At 47.2% G+C, this 22,594-nt stretch overlaps 1 protein-coding gene across 1 annotated transcript in view; it reads right to left on the bottom strand.

Annotated features, from left to right (window-relative positions):
• Positions 1-9,949: 9,949 nt before the first annotated feature.
• LOC126540819 (uncharacterized) overlaps positions 9,950-22,594 on the bottom strand; it is a 132,534-nt gene continuing 119,889 nt past the window's right edge. Inside the window, exon 5 of the mRNA XM_050187651.3 lies at positions 9,950-16,086. Within this exon, the coding sequence (XP_050043608.2) occupies positions 15,539-16,086 (548 nt within the window). The 3' untranslated portion in view covers positions 9,950-15,538. The remainder of the gene's footprint in view (positions 16,087-22,594) is intronic.

Here is a 22,594-nt window from a genome sequence, read left to right as displayed (position 1 = left end):
TTTGCTTCAATTTTATGCTTGACCGAGCAGAGTTGACGATGCGGAAGTATTCGAAAACTATTCGAAAAAATATTCGTACTTATGAATAGTGACTATTCGATTCCCAGACCGACTTGATTAGGACAATATTCGGTTCGTTATTCGGAAGTCTATAATATTCGATCATCATCATCATCATCATCATCATCATCATCATCATCATCATCATCATCATCAATAATAATAATAATAATAATAATAATAATAATAATAATAATAATAATAATAATAATAATCGTCGTCGTCGTCGTCGTCGTCGAAAACGCTTATTGGTCTCTATTCACAGGGTCTTTCATGGTAGTCCAACATGGTTTTCTTGGACAGTCTTGACTGGGTTTAGCAGGTGTTAGGCCCCTTGTCCAAGGCTCCAATGGCCTCAGCCACCCTGCGTGCTTGCTGCACGAGACCAATTTGGTGCTCGCAGTGGTCGCTAGCCAGCAGTGCCTCCCGTTGCTCCGCACTGGTATTTATGATTTTGCGGACTGCTGTTATAAGTTGTCCTTCCCATGTGGTGTAATACAACATGGTCTTTTTGACCGCACCCCTGGCTGCGTATCTGGGGGGGAGGGGGTACATTTTACTGAGTAGGTTTTGGCTGCGGAAAGTTCCTATCTGCAGCTGTAGCCAATCGGTGAGTGATTTATCCACACCTTTATGCACACCCCGTGGTATACAACAGTGACATCAATGTGTAATTTCTTGCATTACCCGTGTCATCTGGAGTAGCATGCCTTCAGCAGTTGGTGAACAGGGCCAGCATTCATTACAAAACGTTTCTTTCCATCCCTCCCTTCATCCGTTCTGCTGTCCGCACCTCTGCCCTTCTTATCCGTCTCTCGATGCAGAAGGGCTTTCCATCTCAATTTCCCATCCAATTTGTCTCCCTCTCTCTCTCTCTCTCTCTCTCTGTATTTTGGCCCAGCTGTTTGATTAGCCGCATTGTGATTTCATCTGGTCCAGCGCCGTACGTACCTCGACAGGAATCGTCACTGCTCTTCAGTGACACTTCATGACAATTCTTGGCAAGCGTAGCGACTTACTCAGTCGACAGGTGGCACTGAAACCAACTCTACGGAGCGAAAGAAGAGCTTAGAGTCGAGAATAGTTTGAGAATACGGGGCTGAGACTACTAACTAATAATGATGATACTTGAAATCTGTATTCTTTCTGCCTTTAACCTGGCCGGCGTAAAACGCTATGTATGGCGATCTTAGGGTGCATTGACCTAGCGCTGCTGTTTATTTTTTAAACATCGGCAACGCGAAAATGGGCTTCCTTATCGGCGGATGAGCAGGATCATTTACAATCATTCAGTTCACTGCTGCATGCCTTCATGCTTTCTCGCAGTCACCTTATTTTTAATGTTCTTGACACGTTTGGACACGAGAAGGGAAGTAGGTAGCATAGTTTCTGCAAACAAGTTGTAAGGTAAGACGTACAGTGCATCAACTTACAAGCATTACGATTCGAGTGTTATGCTCTCACCTATCGGCAATGTTTGGCACAAAGAGACTTGCCATATGTAGCTCGAGACTCTCAGGGCCCTGACGTGGTGGGGGAGGGACCGTCCTACAAACCCAGAGAAGCGGGTTCGTCATGATAAATATTTTGGCATTATTTCTTTTTAAATTGCGCCCATGATGCATACATTGTGCACAACAGATGACCCGCCACATGGCGATTGGCCTCGAGCTCGTCCGTCTAGGACAGGAAAGGAAAACGACACCTCGTGATCAGCCTGCAGTCACTGCTTGACGCTTTCCGCAAATAAAGCGCCGCGTTCAAGGAAAAGTTCCGGGTCTTACTTCACAAAGCTTTTCGTTCGTATTGCCGTTTGCCGTTGACCAGCCGCTTTGGTAACATAATATGCCCAGAGTCAGAATTGTCTATAATTTCCTCTTACGAACAAATCTAGCGTAAGAGCTTTTTTTATGAATACGTTCCGTGAGCACGGACCGTGGACCTCTCTACTCCCAAGTAGGGTTTCTCCTGTCCATCACAACTCAGCCTCTTCGCTTTTGCATCACCGTTCCTGCTACGCCCTACCGTCGCGACCTCGCCACTGTGTGCGACCAGCGCGTGCGAGCTCAGTCACGGGACAGCCGCTTAGGATCGAGCGAACAAGCGGCGGCAGCAGCGACCGAACTGCACAAAGGGCGGCAATAGAGCCGCTGCCCTGAGGGAGGATCGCTCGCCGTCGTCAGAGCCTGGTCGTCATTTGCAGCAAGCAAGGGCAGCAGCGGAGCGCACCTCTTTAAGACCTCGCCGACTGTGTTTGCTCTTGGCCCGGTCTTCTCCACCTACGGGGCTCGCCAGAGCCCGCCCGCCGGGCTCGGTGTTTGTCTTCCAATCAGCTTCCTCTTGTTTCACTCCGGGCAAAGTATAGCCCCCCCCCCCCTTCCCCTTTGCCACTCCCAAGCTTTTGGTTCAGACTTGCTGCTGTTCTACACGTGTCGGAACAAGCTTGTCTGTTCCAAGTACGGCGCAACTGGACAAAAAAAAAAGAAGATCAACGAAGGAAAAACAGGCATGCAACTCTACAGGAGAGGCGCGAATGCGCCACGCAATAAAGAATAAAAGGGGGGAGGGGAGGAGTAGGGGACAGAAAGCGAGACGCGGGGGATACAAAGTTATTCGGTCCCTCATCCTCATCGCGCGCGTACGTGAGCCATGCCGTAATTCGCCGGTGTTCCTCGCTCCGCGGCGCGCGTGGCGGCGCCCGTAATTGTTGGAGCACACACAGGCACGCCCTCGCACGCGCGCTGGAGTCACTTCTGGCGGCCCAAACAGGGCCTGCGGCCGCGGCCGTCCGGCGCGTAATGAACCGGCCGCTCTCGCTCGCCCCAGACTGGTGGCGGAAAGTGAAGGATCCCGGGTTGCAGTATGTTTTGGCGTGCTTGTGGTCGTAAATGCGGACAACTTCGCTGCCGAACGCCGAGGGCGTTTGAGCTAGTATGTATGTATGTATGTATGTATGTATGTATGTATGTATGTATGTATGTATGTATGTATGTATGTATGTACGTACGTACGTATGTATGTATGTATGTGTATGTATGTACGTATGTATGTATGTATGTATGTATGTATGTATGTATGTATGTATGTATGTATGTATGTATGTATGTATGTATGTATGTACTTCACGAAAGGAACAAAAGGCCTACGTGCGCATCCTAATCTTAGTGTCCCACTGAAGCCCATGCAATGCGATACCTTCGCAGACACAAGAAAATCCTCGCCATTCCTTAACAAAATGGTGGGGCTGGAACATGTACGCATTTAGGAGATTGACATTTCAAACTTTCAAATGAGGCTTTTTATCTTCCTTCCTTCCTGTTTTTCCTCCCTTTGTAGTTGGTCAGGCCGCGCTGGTGATCCTTTCTCGATTCAGGTGCCTTATTTATTCATGTGGTTAATAGCGAGAGCTCGCATCCACTGAAGCAAATTATCTGTTATAACACAAACGAAAGAAACATACCGAGGCAAATATAGGCCACAATATAAGGCGTGTGTATGCTGCAATAAACGCGTGGGAAAGACGCGGCACGTCGTGATCGAATGCAAGCGCTATGTTTACCCAGCGAGACCCGCAGGGAACGTCCACCTTCCAGAAGCGTTGGGATTTAAAGAGGACGCGGGGATTAATTGGTGGGCAGTCGAGATAAGCAAGAGAACTTAGAGCATTCATGGAAAGAAGGCGAAGAGAGAGATTAATAGAACTGGAGTCGTTGCAACCATAGGTAACGGTACAATATAAGGAAGGAGGTTCTAATGACGAAGGATTCAAATCAGATAGGCAACATGCTAGACGGCGACAGAAGTAGTAAACCTAATTAGATCAGGCAGGCTACGTGACCATTTGTCACCGCCCTGTTTCGAAGGGAGTGTCGACAATCTTCGTCATAATCATTGGCGCTGGCTGCGCCTTTTATCTCACTCGTGAGAAACAGAAGAGTCAAATAGTGAATGTGACGCTTCAATAGTCACGAGTTTTTTTTTTTTTCATCCGAGTCGGCTCTTCGCGAAAGAGTGGCAAGTGTGGAGATGGATTAAAGAGTGGCAGAGTAAATACTTGAATTTAAATAATTTTCTCAGCTATTTGCATGTAACAACTTTCTCGTCAGTGAGCTCTGTTCTTTTCTAATGAAAGAATGCCGGTGTTCTTAATGCCCATGTGGACGCTGATACAGGCAGTAAATGGTACTCTCAAACCCAAAATTACTGAACCCGGTTAAATCAAATTATCCATTACATAGAAAAATGTTTGAACATTACAAAATTGGCGTTAGACTGCATGGCAAAATATATGGTTGCATCGAACGTAGGTCGTACCCACACCAGGGGCCCTATAATGTAAACCTATTCCAATATGTTTTTATTCCAGTCTTCTGACGTCAAATTTGCGTAACCATAGGGCTGTCACCCGCAGGGTTTCAATCAAAGGCTCTCCTCATTCATAGGAGGTCACTTTTGTTTGCTTGAAAATCGAATAACATTACCTACACTGAGCGGCTTGTCTTATCTAATTGGCTGACAAGAGGCGACGAGCACGCTCAAGTGGAAAGGTATTCGATGGGGCCGATCAACTGCACTGAATATCTATAACAGGATCAAGAGGGCGCTGGTCCACTTTCCCTTAGTTAGCTTGTGGTGGCTGGTCGAAAATCGCGGCGGCATGCAACGGAAGCTTAAGAATAACTCTGAAACGAATCTTCAGCAAAGAAGAGTTATAGCAGAACGAGGCCGCAAACGTGCCGAAAGTGCTCGAAAACGTACACGGCCACGCAAAAAGCTTTATTATACGCAAATGAACCCATGCTCTCCTGTAGGTGTGAGTCGGCAGTGCCTGAGCGATCGGCGGCAGTCATCTTTTATTCCTTTCGGAACGGGGCATCCTGCGGCTATTCAGAAGAAAATTCAGTTTTGTTCGGCATATTAATGCATCTTTATCGCGTACGCGTCACTTTGACGCGGTGAGTTCTTGCGGTTTTGTGACGTCGCGCGACAGGCAGTTCAAGTGGGGGATGGATGGATGGATGGATACAACTTTCTTGTACGTCCGGCAAGGTTTAACGCGACCCGGGCTCAGGTCTACGGCGGGGGAACGTCAAGGCCCTGCCTCAACGCCGCCTCACGGGCTTGCTGGACTGCCTACGTCTGGATTCCGAGGTCTGAGCTGCGCAGAGCGGCGGCCCACCTCGACGACAGGGTCTCCGGAGTAACTGCCATCCCTCCTATAACTACACTGCACTCCCACAGCATGTGTTTGAGTGTTGCTGGTCCTTCCTGGCACAATTTGCACGTGTCGTCCTCATGCTTATCTGGGAAGATACGTTTCAGACAGAATGAATTAGGGAAGGTGTTCGTCTGGAGTTGTCTCCAGGTGACGGCCTGCCTCCTGTTCAATTTGGGACTCGGCGGTGGGTATATCCTTCTGGCGTTCAAACGGCAGCCCAAAAACTTTTGACCAATGGCCGATGGCTAATGGTGAAAAGGGTTCGAACCAGAAATGACTATTTTTCTTTTGTTCGGTCAAATCATGCTTAATCAGTGTGTACACCTCGTATCAGATGGGGAGCTATCACGGTTTTCGTGACGTCGCGTGACAGACAGGTGAAGTGGAGGTGGTTCAAAAATGTTTTTGACCAATCGCGGAGGGCTGATTGCAGAATTGGAATAGAAAAGTTTGGAATAGTTTTACATTATAGCGCCTCAAATAGATCGAGTTCCACGCAGCGCCATACGGCTCCGTGCAGACACGGAATTACAGCGCCCGCCATGAAAGGCGAAAAAAACAAAACATATACAGATATATTTCTTCCGCCTCGCCGTGCACCGTGCACGGATTTGAAGCGACATGGCCTAACACCACGTGTCGGGCCAGCAGCTTCTCGAAAAAACAAAGAAAGAAGGCCGCCGTTATTCCCGAAAGGCGAACCATCGATTGCGAGAGCAAATTAGTAGACAGCGATACGAAGTAAGGATAGTAGTTTGATCCCCCGTATATACTCATAAACATTCGCTTACGGACTAAATTAACAAGCATGGTGCCACGCTCGCGCAGACGAACGTAAACACATCTCACAATATGAGTGCGGACACGTTCTGAATACCGGGACTGGCGTGAGGAAGACCGGCAGCAGCAGCGAACGAATTGACCTTCGTGCTGCTTCTCAAATCAGCGCGAACTAAGCGGCGAGAAATCAGCACACACGAAGCTACCAGCCCTCGGCACGCCTAGACTCTCTACTCATCGCAGATCGCTTTATAGATGGGGTCTGCGCTGCCGTACTGAGCCGTGCCATACGCAGCCGCCGCCGGAGTAGAACGCATCCCCAGAGCCTTGCGCGCGGTTGAGGACGGCGCGCTTCCTCCCAGCTTTCCTCCCATGCGCGCGCGAGATCAAACCACCGTCCTCGGCGCACCGTCGCATGCTTTCACCCTCACCGGGTGAAAGCATACGGCGCGCGACCACGGTGTTATCGCACTAGGACTTGATGAGGAGCGTAACGGCGATGCTGACTGCGGAATTGCGCCGGGAGTGTCCCTGTAATTGCCATCGCAATAAAAAAAATATAAAATCCCATATCTATCGGCGGTCTCGTGTGAACGCAAAACGTCGTAGAGCCTAAGCAACAACAACAACAACAACAACAACAACAACAACAACAAAAGCGCGCTTGTCAGTTCATGGCAGGCGCGTTTTTTTTTTCGAGTTGAAAGGGGGACTAAAGAAGTAAACAATATGAAAAGTACCAGTAGATTACCTTTCTACGATGCCAGAAGAGCCAGAAGATGCAAAGACAGAAGACCGGTGGCAACGCCACCTTGAAGTCTCCGCACCTGGTCGCCGTGACGTCATGGATTTCGATGGCATTTGCTTTGATCTAGTAAATGTTTTATCGGTGAAGGTGGACTATATCGTATTCTAAAGTAATCAAAGATTGAACTCAGAAAGTTTCGAAAACTTCAACCAGAGAGTCCTTTCTTCTACTGGTCACGAAACTTGCATACGTCACGCTATGGGAGAGCTTCATATGCTTGCTGAAAACAGTGATCGCGCGGCGGCGCCACCGGTTCAGAGGGGGCTCGTTGACGGAGCACTAAGAAAGCGGCACCGCAGTATGGACCGCAGCAGCATCTGACCAGTGTGTTCGTGTGAATTTGTGGCGGCTTTGCGCGCTCTTTCCGCCTTTTAGCGCGTGCAGAGAAGCTCGAAAGGTCCCCAGTAGCTTGAAGGACTTTGCCGTAGACCTGATGGGTGTCATTTTGTCAACGAAGGAACGGAAGAAAGGAACAGCCAACCTTCGTGCAATCAACGGCCGGGAGAAAGGAGAAAACATCGCAATGACAATGCGACTGCTGCAGCAACTGCCCTTGTATATATTGAACGTCCAGGGGCGGCGCCAGGATATTCTGACTGGGGGGGGGGGCAGCCACAACAAGTGAGTTCCTTCGGGGGACGGGGGGGCAGGGAGGCGGGGAACTTCTGCGTTGTGTTTTTACTATATTTAACTGGGCTAATGGCCTTCTAAATACATCAGTGTGAATAAGCTATTCCAGCATCGCAGTAAGATATAAATTAAAATTTAGCATATCTACACAGCAGTGCTTCTGGTAAGAAAATGAAAATTTATATAACACATGATAAAGCATACATGAAAAAACAGTATTAAATAAATAAAAAGGACAAGTACCCAGCAGCAACAAAATAACATTCGTTAAGCGCAATATAGCTTCAAAAGAGTATTGGGGGCAAGCTCCACCACTGGAAAAGCTAGCGCCACCGTCGGCGTGACGTGGAATTAGGGATCACGTGGACACAGCGGCCGCGTTGGCTGCTTCGGAAGCGCCGAAGCAAGCTGAAAACGAAATTATAAAGTCCCACCTGCGCCGCGGTTTTGATTAAGTGGTGACGCTTTATCCCCTTGGGTGTCTGCTTGACAACATTTGAATGTACTATAATAGGTAGTGGCTGCCTTTGGAGGCGTGCAGCATGGTAGGATACTGCTCGGTGCCGCAGCGCCGGACGTACGCAACGGAGCCCGGTGTTAACCTTATTCACACGTAGCCGCAGGGCAAGGAGCTGCGTGAAGCTTGGCTGGCGAAACTTAGAACTGGCAGACAGCCATCGGCTACAACTCGGGTGTGCAGCAAGCTCAGACGCGAGGAAGATTTTTGCTACGGCGCCGGGACTGCGCGATGTTCGGAGAGTAGCAGAAAACGCGCACTGAGACGCTCGCCCGCGCCCGGCTAATGTCATGACGCTTTATTAGGTCTGTGAACTTGCTGATACTAGATTCTGGCAAGTTCATTGGAATGGAAAGGGAGCGGTAAGAAGCGCATTAAAAAAAAGGCATGGCATATGGTCATGTTTGTGTTATGAATTAATGCACTGGATTACGAAAAAGAAGCAGAGGGAAATCGCACGCTGAGAAGACCGATAAACATACAGTGCGACGCAACTTGAGAAATAATATTGAAATGTCCAAGAATTTAGAAGACAAGAAAAGATTGAATCGTCGCGACGGCACATCAAAGTCGCCGTAGCTAGGTGTCGAAGTCTCTATAACGGAATTATTTTTGAACAGTTCTCATAGTGTCCATGAAACAATGGTTGCTAGTGCACTGTCAAATCCTCATATGCTGCGGCCTAAAGCTCGCGGCACGGTGCGAAATCGAGCTCACAGCGAAAGCGAAACATTGCGCGCGGACATGCATGCAGACGCGCAGTCGGTCGCTGCGAACCCGTGCGCTCGCTGCATTGAGGCTTCATTCTGTTATGCCCCATTTGGTCATACAGACAACCCACTATGAGAACATATTTTACCTAGTTTACTCTCAGCGTTTGGCTACCTTTCACGCAAGAAGCCGGTTCGGGAGACTCCATTGCGGCGACCGCGCGCGCATTGGCGTGCACTGTACGTATTCAATAGAGAGATAGCGTCTGTAAACGATTCTGTGCTTTCAGTTTGCCCACGATTTTTATATCGACAGTCAAAAACTTCCCTCGTTTTGAAAGTACCTACATAAATGTCCAGGAGGGCTGCCGCGTGGTGTTTTTATTGAGCGCCGTAAGCGAAACCTATGAGGAGCGCGCCGCGTGATCCCTCATACTACGCAAGGGTGGCGCTTCCGACAGATGGCGACTCCGTAACTCCTCGCCGCCAATATTTCACAACAGGAGAGAGAACTAACATCTCTAAGCAAGGTGCATATCAATTCCAACTTAAGTAAAGACGTGCTAAATTTAAAAAAAATAATATATTCTTTTGGCGCCGATGGCGCTTCTAAACGCTGGAAATGGGAAAAAGAATAACAGAAACGTATGTACGCCACAGCAGCTCCATCCTGCTGCTGCCGGCAGACGGCGACACAAGTCTGTGCCAGGGCCCGCTTTTCAGACGCCATTTTGCTCATAGGCGAAAACAGTTTCTCATTTTGTCTTAAAAAACAGGCGACTAATCGTGCCAAGTGTTATACTGAAAGAAGCAGACAACAAAATGCGATCGTTCTGCAAAATTTGAGCAAGAACAGTGCAGCGGTGAGTGCAAAATCTTTTTTTTTGAACACACGCAGCCAAATATTCAAGACCCTGTACTCTAAACGTGTCTTGCTTATCTCGCCTGCTAACCGGTTGATGCTTCCGTCCACTTTAAATAAAGCACACTCACGCGCGGAAGCGGGGGTTTGGGCGTGAAATTCAAAAACGTGAACTTCGTCCTCCATTTTCTCTTGCACTGATCAACATATCACCACGAGGTTAAGAAAAATGTATTTTGAAAGAACACTTTATAAATAAAGATTGATTTAGTGTTTCTGTATAGTATCTGTTCAAAATAAACGGCTTTGGCTGTAGCATAGAAGCGCAGTGAGCAATGGTGACCATACAGCAAAGAAGGATTGGTGTATGTACTACTTCGAGTACTATAATAGGCTTTATTTTCCGACGTCAACTCAAGGTGATAGGAATCGCCGCTCACAACAACAGCACTGTACAAAGTCAGTCTACAGTATAGGAACTATGGCGAAATACCGACATCATTTCTTAAACAAGCAAACTTGCATACCAATTACAGTATATACGTATCGGATGGCACTGTTTCTTTATATATTCCCGAACCAGTAAAGAGCGAAAGCTGCAATTAACGTCGGCAAACTCTACAAACAAGAACGCCAAACAGCGTGAACTCCGTTAAGCTTGTAGTGAAGATGAGCACATCGTATATTACAATTTAGCAATGACGTATCTGGAAACCGCATTGCTTACGCATAATTTCTTTGCACACACAAGTCAGGCAGAAAGACGGAAAGTGCCCGCTTATTAAAGTGCCTTATGCAAATGCACCTAATCATCAACACCACCACTTCATAGGAAACATGCCTTTCGTTTCTCCGCGAAATTCAGGAGCTATGATGTTTCACGCCACGAGAAGCACAGAGGTCACGATGGATCTTTAGTTTTTTTTTTTTTTTAGATAAACGACCATCGATAGTGCCGGCAGCAAAATTCACCATCTTGTGAACATTTCGCCTTTCAGGCTACAATGTCCGGGGGCTCAAATGGAGTGGCATCGTATCACTTATACATTCTTGTTTGCATTGATTGCTTCGGAACAATGATAGACATCGCCGATCGTGGTAACGCACACACAGCCCTGATAACCCAACTTGGCCACGTGATATCTCTGTCGACCTCGATCCTCACTGTTTAATGCATTCTGATTGCGCTAGTGTGGGAGGAAAACCTGCAGCGGGCTGCATGCCGTTCGCTGACATCATCTGCATCGTGTGAGTCTTCATCCCAACTGGCCATTGGACTAATGGACCACATTTCCGCTCTTTCTTGAACATTATGTGGCTGACATGGACGCACAATTACGTGTATGATCATGCTAATATCGAATATCTTATAACTCTATATTATAACTAACGTTGACAAATCTTTTAAAAAAGACGAGAAAGCTTGGAGCTCTAAAAAAAAAGGGGGGGGGTGAGGAGGGTGCGTACGCGTATTATTTTGCTCTTTGGCGGACAACTTCCGACCTAGCGATAACGGTCGTGAAGCCTCAATTGTTCCAGCGTACAACAAAGTATTAATTATATCATTCTTTAAATCGACCTGTTGAAAACGCACGCAATATTCAGTGCAGTCTCGGACTGCAAATACCACGGTAAAAGGAGGTGGTGATTACGTGTTATGGCAAACCAGTGACGCCAACGCCAATCAGCCCGATGTAGTGCGACCGGTTCGATGGGCATGTGGTGACGTACCGCAGCAAAGCATTGTAAGAGGCGCTCGGGCGGAGAAATCACCGGCCTTGGTTGCCAGGCTAAACCGTAGGTGGCATTGGCTAAAGCCGCCAGCATGATGCCATTTTATCATCATGTTGCTGCAACCAACCACTACAAGGCGCTACCGCGACCGTTCTTTCTGAAGGGTGAATGCACATTTACCAGAAGATAAGAGGAGCCACTGGGAAATGAGAGCGCGTGTGCAGGTAAGAGAGGGAGAGAAGTATAGAAAGGGGAGGTACCGCCCTCTAGCCTAACATTCTGCGAAAAGGGAAAAAGAAGAGGAGAAAAAAAATTCACCCACGATTACGATACACCCTGTAATGCGAAATTTGAGCGGAGCTCTGCTTGTGTTTTCGTTTCGCGATATATTGGCTGGCGCGGACAATCTGTCTCGTGCGGCACGTCGCAAACGGAGCCAAGTGAGGCGCGACTGCCTCGCTAGTCTCCAGATCGCGAGCCAGCGCGTGCGTGACGCGTGGGCGCGATTCACAGTAGCCGCCGCCGACACGTACACCTTCCAGACAACGCGCGCTACTCTGGCACAGTCTCGTAGCCACTGTCGCAGCACTACGCCTTTCTTCTCGCGCTTTAGCCTCACTCTCCTCCTCCTCCGCTTTCCGCCTCATGGTTCCGCTGCACCCTTCTCTCCGCTTTCCTCCTCGCGTCTTTCATTCCCCGCTGCACTCCGCGTTCGCTTTCATTTTTCGCTTCGTTCGTTCGCTCGGTTACGCCGAGCTACGACGCCGAGGCACGACGACGATCGCCGCAGGAACGGGCGCCTAAGAACCGCGCTCTAAATAAAAGGGACATGAGGAGGGATGATAAGAATCTGCAGTAGTAGGATGTGACTATAGATACACGCTGAGTTCATCGGGCCTCCTCGAAGCCTCGAACATAAATGGACACTGCAAAAAAAATATTATAGCCGTATCACTAAATTAACCTTTGCAAATGTGAACTTCTCGCTCCCCTTTTCCTCCACTACAGCGCAGGCTACAGCCAACTGGGATCAGCCTGGTTAATCTCCCTGCCTTTCCACTTACCGTTAAAGGAGGCTTGGTAAATTAGAAAACCCGCAATGACGAAATAAAGGTGGCGACGCTGCCTCCGAGTTTCCGCTCCAGCTCACCGTGACGTCATGCACCTTCACGACGTCTGTTCAGTCCTAGCTAATCTCTTATCTGCAGAGATTGGCTAAACTGTCATCTGAAGGAGCCAAGGGCTGAATTTCGCAATTTCGCAACGGCCAGAATGCGCAGAAATACTTCGAAATTAGCGACGTCCTAATGGAGTAACGACGCTGCGGTTTCGCGCGAAAAAAAAAAAAAAAAATCGCCTTCATTTTTTTGGTCCAATAATCAGCGTACTGCTACGAAATTACCGAAACTCGAGTTTACGGTGAATACTTCATCAGTCTGAATGGATGCAGTTTTTAAACCTCTTTAGGGTCCTTTTAAATCTCAATTTTAAATGTGTGAGGAATACGCTCAATATTCCCAGAGTAAGAACAGTAGATAAACCTCTAATGCCTCGCGGAACCGTAGAAGTAATGTCGAAGCACGAGAGGAAGGACCGAAGCTAACGGTGCAGGAAACGGCTTTGTGGCCTTGAACTGGCCAGGCACGAGCGCCACTGGTTTGTGCTATCACGTGCTTAGAACCACTGATTACCGTTACATCACCTGCAGCGCGAAGTTACGTTGCTCTTGTTACATTCTTTCAACCAGTAAGTATAAATAATATTACAAATATCTTTTTTGCTTGCGCTTACTGGATCTAGTAAGGCCCCTTACCGTGATCCCTTGATCTTCACCTACATGTAATAAAGTTCCCTTTTTGATTAATTGACTGAAGCAGCATATTGAAGCATATATATACATGAAACGTCATTTTTTTTTTGCATTTTCTGACTGAGCCGGTGACTCCAATGCATTCTTTCTAACATGCTTCCTGAGATGTGAACAAGCAACTTTATTTTTTCTTCCTTTTTTTTTACAGGTTCGGTGGCCAAAATTTATTCGTTCAAACATGTTTCCTGAGATGTGAACAAGAAAGCCGCAGGGGTCCCGCAACGTCATTTCCTTGCATTTCTCACATGGCCGGGGACGGTATTTATTCTTTCTGAAGCGAATAGACAGAGCTAGAAATTCACACAAATATTATACTAGTACATTAGCACACATTATTCGAAGCTCTAGAGATAATTAAACTAACATTAGTATCTCTTCTTTTTATATATCAAGTGTCGTTTGTTCATATAACACTTACGCACATGCAAAATTGATAATTGATTTATGTTTTCGATACCACTCGATGCTAAAATTTTGTTCCAAGCACAACTTGTTGACAGTGTTCCTGTCTACACTTGCAGCGTTTCCGGGCAAGAAAAAATGAAAGAAAGATATGCTTTCCGTGGAGCGTTCAAGTAATAGCGGGCTTTCATCAGTAAGGCATTTCTTCAATCAGAAGAAAAGCATACGCGCAGTACTGACTGTACATTTATCAGCGGATTTAAGCATACGAATATAATTGATCATGTCTCCCTCAAGCACCGTAGTTATTTGTATTTATGAGTGGTTTTCTTTTCCCCGATATCGCTACATGCAAATTGCGTGATTTTCGCGCGATGTTCAGAAGGACGTCAATAGTACTGGTGAGCAAGAAAAAGAAAGAATATGTTGTGCATATTCTCGAACTAAAACCTATTAAAAATACCATACAGCTATTTTGTCCAGAATTACATTTGGAAGAGGCAAACGCGCATATCGATATGCCCAACGTGAAATCTTTGTCGCCGAATCGAGACAGGTCCCACTTTTGAGCAGCACTTACGGTTGCAGATAGCCGGTTTCTTTCGGTTTTCATGCGCCAACCTGCTGATTTCCTTGGGCACTGCCACCGAACTTCGCTTTTAATTTAAAAAAAAATGTATTTTTTTTTCGAAGTGAGGGGAGTCCTTGCAGACCTTCACGGCACCAAATAGCTCCATTTACGCGTCGATACGGCTACGAATGTTCGTCCACGCTCTCATAAAGATTAAACCACCATTGGTAGCGATTTGACTTGTCGTCGATGAAGATCTCGCAAGCTTTGGCAGGCAACTCCCTAAAGAGCGTAGTCTTGGGTATCAGAGTTTATGGCTACGTTTACGGACCTCGCCACTTACATTCTTTGCAGAATCTGTTCAAACTTTTTCTTAACATTCTGTCTCCTTTCGCTTTCATGGTGCGCATGTTCATTTTTTTAAAATTTTCCACTTGCTTACACGCAACAAACAGTGAATGCATGGTGTAATTTGCGTGTAGGGAGCTACAGAGCAGCCTATTCTTCCTTATAAATAGCCTATTTGGACAAAGCAGCAAGTAGTGAAATAATCTTACTAAACCACTAGCTTGATTACAGGGCAGCTGCCAACAAGAGTTTGCCAACGAACTTCCGAAAGACAATGATGCTCTGCTGTCAACGGTCAGATTGAGCAGTTTTGTGTGTGTTTGTGGGTGTGCGTGCGCGCGCGCGCGTGTGTGTGTGCAGCAGCATTCTTTTGGACACACGCCCTAATAAATAACAAACATCGGTTTTCTGGCGATGTTTCCTGAATCATTGGACGCTATAATCTCAGTCATCTCACGAGGCATCAAGTTCACACTGTGGAGAAGCTAAATTGTATGGCGAATCGTAGGGCGTGCCCCTTTAGCATAAATGCATTGCGCACACCGCTCCCTTCGTAGCCCTTACCGCTTGCCTGAGGCGCAGCAAGGGAACTAGCGCATCACAGAAGATTTCAGCGTGCAAGTGAAACACGTCCAACACAGGCCGTCTGAAGTTGCGCAACATTCAGCGAACAGCAGGTTCCTGTGGGTACCGGAAAGCATTCCACGTCAAGCGTGGCGCGTGCCTTCACGAGTAGCACTAACATCGGACGCGCACAGCGTCATGTTCCCGGCAACGAGGTTATGTTTTCTGTAACCTCACATCGCCAAAATTGAGAGCTGTCCAACACATTTCTTTCGGCGGCGTTTCTCTTCTCAAGGCCATGAGTGAGTCCCGGCGTAACGACCCGGGCGTCTTCGTCTCAGGGCCGCCGCGAACGACAACGGCTCCAGCAGGGCCGGTTACGTAATCGCCCTTCACAGTTTACGCCTCCGATGGCGGCAGCGGAGCGGGTCCAACGGCTGCAGCGGTGGCGACGCCAGCCTGCGTCACAGGCCCAGAGCAGCCGCGTGTTTCTGAGCCTTCAGCCGCAGGTCGGCGATGCTGGAGTTCTTGGTGGTTAGCCTCTCGGCAGCCATCAGCGCAGTGGTCAGCCCGCCGGGAAACGGCATGTGTGCCGGGTAGAACAGTAGGCTCGCCGCAGCGGCGGCAGCCGCGGCCGAGGAAGGCGGATGAGGAGGCGCCGGAACGGGCGGCGGTGCGTGGCCTGACGCGACGGCAGCTGCCGCCGCAGCGGCCACCGCCGAGTAGTGGTGCGCGGCAGCGAGAAGTCCCGTAGGGTCGGCGGCGTACGGGAGAAACGTGGCCGCGGCTGCTGCGGCAGCGGCGGCAGCCGCTGCCGTTCCGCCGCCTCCTCTGCTACCCGCCGCGCCGCTGACGGCAACGGTGGCAGCGGCAGAGTGCGGCGGCAGGAAGAGCCGCTCCGTCGAAAGCCTGGCCGCCTGCGGCGGCGGTGGCGGTGGGGGCGTCGCGCTGACGCTGATGTAGGGCGCGATGCGCGACGACTCGATTGGTGTACTTGTCGCCATCATGAGGCCTGCGATCAGAGGGAAGAAAACGATCGTTAAACACGGACGACCAGGTTAAAGAAGTACGGGCACAATAAAATTTATGTCGCTTCGTTTTGGTGGCCGCCGACTATGTTTTCACGGTACGGGGCTTCACTTGCTCGGGCAAACAATAAAGCATCTCCCGCATTACACCATAGTCTTTTAATGAAGACAATTCAAAACGCGCGCAAGTGCAGCGCGGCTATCGGCTTGAAGTAGGACTCCTGGTTACATCTTGAAAAGTAGAGGTGCTGGTCACATAGCATCGCAAATAAATGACTCGCGCGTCATCCGGACCGGCGCAGTGGTTGAAGGTAACAACAAGAAAATTCTTAAGTTAAGCCTCCAGAAAACCGCGACAACGTTTAGTTTGAGGTTTACTAAAAAAAATCCGAGTTCGAATTACGATAGCCGATATAATCAGCATGCACATTTTGTGGATTCTGGCGTGCTCTGCGCAGGAGATTTACGAACATTACACGCGTATATAGTTCACTGTACACTATGTCGTCTTCAGCGGTTTCTCTTTACTTTATTCTCCTTTACCCCCCCCCCCCCCCCCCCCGTATTTTAACGGCCCAGAGACAGATCACCTGTGAGCTATTTCCCTGCATGCTTTTCTCAATTTAAATATTTCTCCTTTTGTATTTTGCGGCATCTACATAACATAGCATTGTAACATGGTACTGGAAATAAATCTACATTTATCTTCAGATACAGTAGGTGATAGATATAATAAATGAATAGGCGCCCTATTTCTTTCTTTCACAATATACCTGGGAGGTATATCAACAGTGCCCAGTAGAATGTTTTGATTTACAGAACATTTCGCTAAGAGGGGTAATACATTGCCCGTCTGGCGTAGGGCGCTTTAACCGAAGACCTCTAACAGAGGAACTTATATTAAAATGCCGCCATCACAAGCCATCGCAGCAGAGAGCGACGAGGGCACTGTTGCAATTTTTAAGGGCTACAGAATTGGACGAGCGGCTGTAGCATGAATAGATGTTCATAGTGCTGCAAGTGCTACTGTGCTGAGCGGTGACAGTGTGCGGCGACAGTGACCAACTGTGATTGTATGTCTATGCTCCTTTCTTTCTTTGACTCTACTTTGTTATCACTATACCTCCCCCTCCCCTCTTCCGCCAGCGTAGGGTAGCAAACCGGATCTTCCCCTCTAATTAACATCCCTGCCTTTCCCCTTTCCTCTATCTCTCTCTGTCTGGTACACCCGCTGGGAAACAAATGCAGGGACAAATTTATTATATTTTTCTATAACATTCAAACTAAAACAATGGGTTTTGTAATTTAGTCGCTTTGTACATGCTCAGAGTTTACACAGTTTCGGAAAGAATATCTTGTTCATTTTCTCGACAGCAGAGCTGTGTTTAGCAACACACTGTCCTGCTTGTTCACGCATTTAGTACGATGTTACACTAGTAGCATGATGAACACCAATTCGGAGCAGAGATATTAGTTCTTGTTAGCATAATGAAAATAAATAGTGATGCATGGAAGATGATTCAGCAAGTATATCGTGAAGAAACATTACCGAGAAGCTGTATCTATGATACGGATGGTTTCGGGAAGGCAGAGGTTCGATGAAAAACACAATTCGTGAGTCAGCCGCCCGTCAAAGTCAAATATGCAGCTGCGTATGACGAACGTATAAGGAACCTACAGCACTGTGCGCATGATATCAAAAGATTTGGAGTTGAGCAGGGATGACTATCAGTAAGTCTTACGTAACGATTAAAGAAAACGGATGCTAATAAGTCGTTTCTCACCACACTGACAGATGAACAAAAAGAAACCAGACAAACCAGGTGTCGCTGAAGTTCTCACAAGAGACAATTCATGATTACACATTGCCGGTGCATGATGAAAATTGTCGCTACCGGTACGACCCTCAAACGAAGCGACCAAGCCGTCAACGCCATGGTCACGGCTCAACTTCTAAAAAAAAATGCTACATAAATTCTCAGAATTGTCTACTAACGCGTAGGCATTGTTTGGCTGGGCTGCGGCTTCGTTTTTGCTTCGTTTTGCTTACTGTATTTCCCTGGCTTACGCGCGTCTACCAATGGCCTTTCCGGTGGCGACGAATGCCTAGGCTTTAGTGGACAACTGTCAGATTTTCTCGCCGCATCCGGCCCCTTCAATGCAAGCGCAGAAATTGAGCCGGAACGCCTGGCACGAGCGCGTCTCGACAGAGCAGAACGGTCGAAAGACGGTAGTGATCTAAAGAAGTGGAAGGCCCTAAACAGGCTCCTCACCAGCCCCCATAGCAAATTTTGCTTATACGATGGCAGTTTATACGTGTCCTCTAGGGAGTGTTCTGCCGCAAAAATGTTTCAAATCGGCTCAATAATAGCCGAGATACATATGTTTCAGTGCCGCGAACCCAGGATTTCACAAGGCGAGCTCCACTGCATAGCGATACACTCTCTCCACTCGCCCCGTCTAGCCTCCGCAAGCAAAACTCCTTCCCTGCGGTAACTTCTAGCCACCATACCTGCGTTCTTTCATACCGGACCTTGAGAATCGCGTGACGCCTACGTCACGGGCTCCGCCGTCATTTTTTATACCTCGCTTTTTTTTTTTCGGTGCTGCGCACTTCCGCTGACGGCCTTGCGCGCGAGCTGTTGTATTCACGCACGATTTTGCGCGCTGTGCACAAGGACACATGACTAGCGGTATGGAACGATTCATGCACACATATAATAATTTTTCTGGCCGCCGTGTCAGGGAACGGTTCATGTACACATAATTTTGCTGGTACGCTTTCTGTTGTCTGGAGTGACCACTATTTTAGTGTAAATATAATGTGCATTATCTCTATTTAACTGCTTGCAGAACTTCCTAAAGAGCGAAGGCCACAAAAGGAGCAAAGTGCACATGGGCCTGCATTGTTTAGTAACGACGCAGCCCCACAAGATTCATCGCCAGAAAGGGAGGACACCGTTCCCCTAACTACGCTAGAACTTACACTTGTTGATACTTCGTCAGACAAGGTGTCCGCTGAGAGACCGGGAAGTACAGAAGTCAGCAGTGCTAATAGGCAACTTTCTTCGACCTCCGAGGATGTACGCCTTGAGGAAACTGCATCGGTTAGTGCGACTGATTCATTTGATTCTGAGCCAGCAGAGCTCAGAAAGAAGATTGAAGACCTTACAGCAGCCTACAGTCAGTGGCGTAGCCAGAAATTTCGTTAGGGATGTGGGGGGGGGGGGGGCTCACGTTGCAGTTCGGCCTCCTGCTTAAGAGGAAGCTTTAGCTCGGGTGCTCTTATCTAAATACATATAGAAGGAGAATTCGCTTTTCTCGGCAACCACTGCACCAAATTTGACGAGGTTTGTTGCATTTAAAAACAACGGTTAAATTCTAGTGACTGCCTGTTTCAAATTTCTTATTTAGGTTGTCAATTCTTTGATAAATATTGACAAAAATTGCAAATTTTCAGAAAGCGAAACTATCAAGTTTAGAACTCTAACTCAACAATAAAAATGATATCACAATTTGGTGAATTGCACCTAATAGTGCTTGTACAGCGGACAAATTTGATATGTTACACATGAATCACAGAAAATTTAGTATTATAGAAATACGGCTTTTGCAGAACCCTTGTACACAACGTAACCAATTCACGTAAGATACAAACTGACATACCGAATTTGTCCGCTTTGACTGTTGTAGTAGATTCTGTTTACAGAACGGCAATATCTGTTCTTGAAGCAGACCTATTAGTTTGTAAACATCGTGCTTCTATTTTTTTTCAAACATTCGAATTTTTCAAAACATTTTCAACAAAATTCAGGCCCTAAATCTAAATTCCGCTTCCAACAGACACTAGAATTCAACTTTCTTTCTCAAATGCAACGTATTTCATTAGAAGCAATCCAGTGGTTATCTCAGAAAAGCGTTTGTGGGTTTTACATGTATCTGAATAGATTGCGTCGAAGTAGGGCTCGAGCTAAAGCTTCCGCTTAAACACTGTGTCCAAGGAACATGAATAATAACTGCATTGCCATTGCCAAAGATGCTGCAAACAAATTCTTGAACGCTATGCACTGTCAAAAGAAGTAAAATAATTAGTTTTTTAATAAAATACTATACTCTTATGTGCCAAAAATTGTGCCCAAGGTAACTGATATCAATACTTCCATGTTTTTGTCTATTCAATAAGTACAGAAAATATTACACGAACTTTGGAACTATATGAGTTCGAAACCAGCAAAGCATTGCATGCCGCTAATATGAAAAATGTAAAGGCCATTATATGAACAAGTTGAGGACAAATATGTTAATGAATGCATGTTAATATGTCATTCAAGAACGTTGTTTACATTCTTGTACATATGCAACGGCCAGTGAAAAATTTCAATGACGCTGTTACTTGCTCCAATGTATTACGCAGGAGCAGCTGCCGCCGGTCCTGTATCGTAATTGCGCCGAAATTATAATCGCTACAGAGAGCACGTATACAAAGCAGGAGTTCTGCAAAATATACGAGGGCGAATTAGATAAATGTGATCCAAGGCGAATATATGACAAACGGAATACTTTATTTAAATGTAGTCTCCATGAGCAATCAGACATTTGTCCCATTGACTAACGAGTCGCGTGATTCCCGTCTCATAAAACTCCTTGGGTTGCTGCTCCAAAAAGTCTGTAACTGACTCTTTCGCGTCATCGTTCGACAAGAATCTGGTTGCCTTGAGCTGTTTTTTTCAGTTGCTCCAAAATGTGGAAGTCGCAAGGCGACAGATCTGAGCTGTATGGCGGATATTGCAGTGTTTCCCACTTGAACTTCGCCAGTTTTATATTAACCACATCAGCGACGTGGGGACTGGCATTGTCGTGGAACAAGATGACCCCATTCGTCAATTTTCCACGTCATTTATTCTTGATTCAGACACGTAGCCGATACCGTGTTTCATAATATCGGAAAGAATTGATAGTGTCTCAAGATTTAGCCAATTCTATCAGTAATGGCGCCTGACGATCGAAAAAAAAAAAGTCAACAACACCTTTCCGGCGGAAATGACGTCCTTTGCTTTCATGGGGGTGGTGAATTCGATTGTCTCCACTGTAAGGTTTGCCTTCGTGTTTCAGGCTCGTAGTAGTGGCACCATGGTTCGTCCCCGATCACAATTGCAGACGAAGTCGTCGCCTTCATTGTGATACCGGATCAGATTAGTCAAGGCAGGGCCGAACTTCTCCGTCTTCTGGCGGTGGTTCAAAACTTTGGGCATCCATTGCGCGCACACGAGCCGATAACCGAGATGTTCATGAATTATGGCGTGAACGGTGATGGTGAACCGAACCGTGACTGATGTTCACACGCTCTGCCAGTTCATCGATGCTTATCCTCCGTTCTTGTGTCATCAGCTCATCAACCTTTGCAATTTTGTTAGGGGTGATTGCACGGTGGCTTTGGCCCGGTTTTGGATCGTCTTTGCAACTTTCACGTCCTTCTTTGAACCGTTTGCTCCAACGCTTCACAGTGGCCAATGAAATGCAATATTCAACGTACATGGCAGCCATACGGCGACTAATTTCTTTTTAGAAAACACCTTCAGCTGTCAAAAACTTCACCGCACCACGCGATGCTCAACTTCTGGAGCGTGCATTACGTCACGCATTCATGTTAAACCCAGTGTATGAGAGCATTAAAGAACATTTATCCTCACAGCTGCGTGTCAGTTTTGTAAATGAGAGATACCTGTCTGCTACGCGCATGCCTCGCAGATAATGAACCGAACCATTATTGCGCGGGGTGGGTAGACTAACTTTCATTTGACTCGCCCTCGTACATTATAAATGCGAAGATACATTGGAATATACAAATGCGAAGATACAGATTGATAAAGGGCAAAAAAGTGTCACTGGACGCAAAGTTCGCTGCACGTATACACAAAAGCTCGCAACAAGACATCTAAATATACGTGTAAGTCTCCAATAAATCTACGTATCCAAGAAAAAGTAACTGTATATGATGCATCAAATAGGGCAAATAACCGTGTTGCGCAATCACAGATTCACGCAATCCTAGATTCCGCCCAGGTTCCATCCACTCTCCCCGACGTAATGCGCCCGACGGAAGGCGGCGCGCTTCCTCCCAGCTTTTCGCCCTTGTGCACAGAAGACTGAGCCACTATGGTCGGCCCACCCATGCCACCCACCACCTACGTTTTCACTCGCACATACAGTATGCGGCGCGCGGTCCCGATGTTATCACCCTTGGACTTTATACGAAACATGAGGGCGACGGCAGGAATGCGCCGGTAGTGTCCGTATAATTGTTATCGCAATAACATAATAAGAGTATCCGGCAAGTGAAGCGTCCCGTGGCCCCATTGCTTTCCTTTCCGCAAAAGAAAAAGTAACAAAATTGAACTTTCACCAAACGACAATTCGCTGCGCCACAACAATGTCTCTTTTTTTCCTTTTCTGGGGCGGGGGCACCGAAACGCAAAAACGCAAAGGAAAGTA

Source organism: Dermacentor andersoni, chromosome 2, assembly GCF_023375885.2.
Source record: "Dermacentor andersoni chromosome 2, qqDerAnde1_hic_scaffold, whole genome shotgun sequence".
NCBI lineage: Eukaryota > Metazoa > Arthropoda > Arachnida > Ixodida > Ixodidae > Dermacentor > Dermacentor andersoni.
The sequence above is the reverse complement of the archived record's forward strand: the minus strand, read 5'-3'. Positions and strand labels throughout refer to the sequence as shown.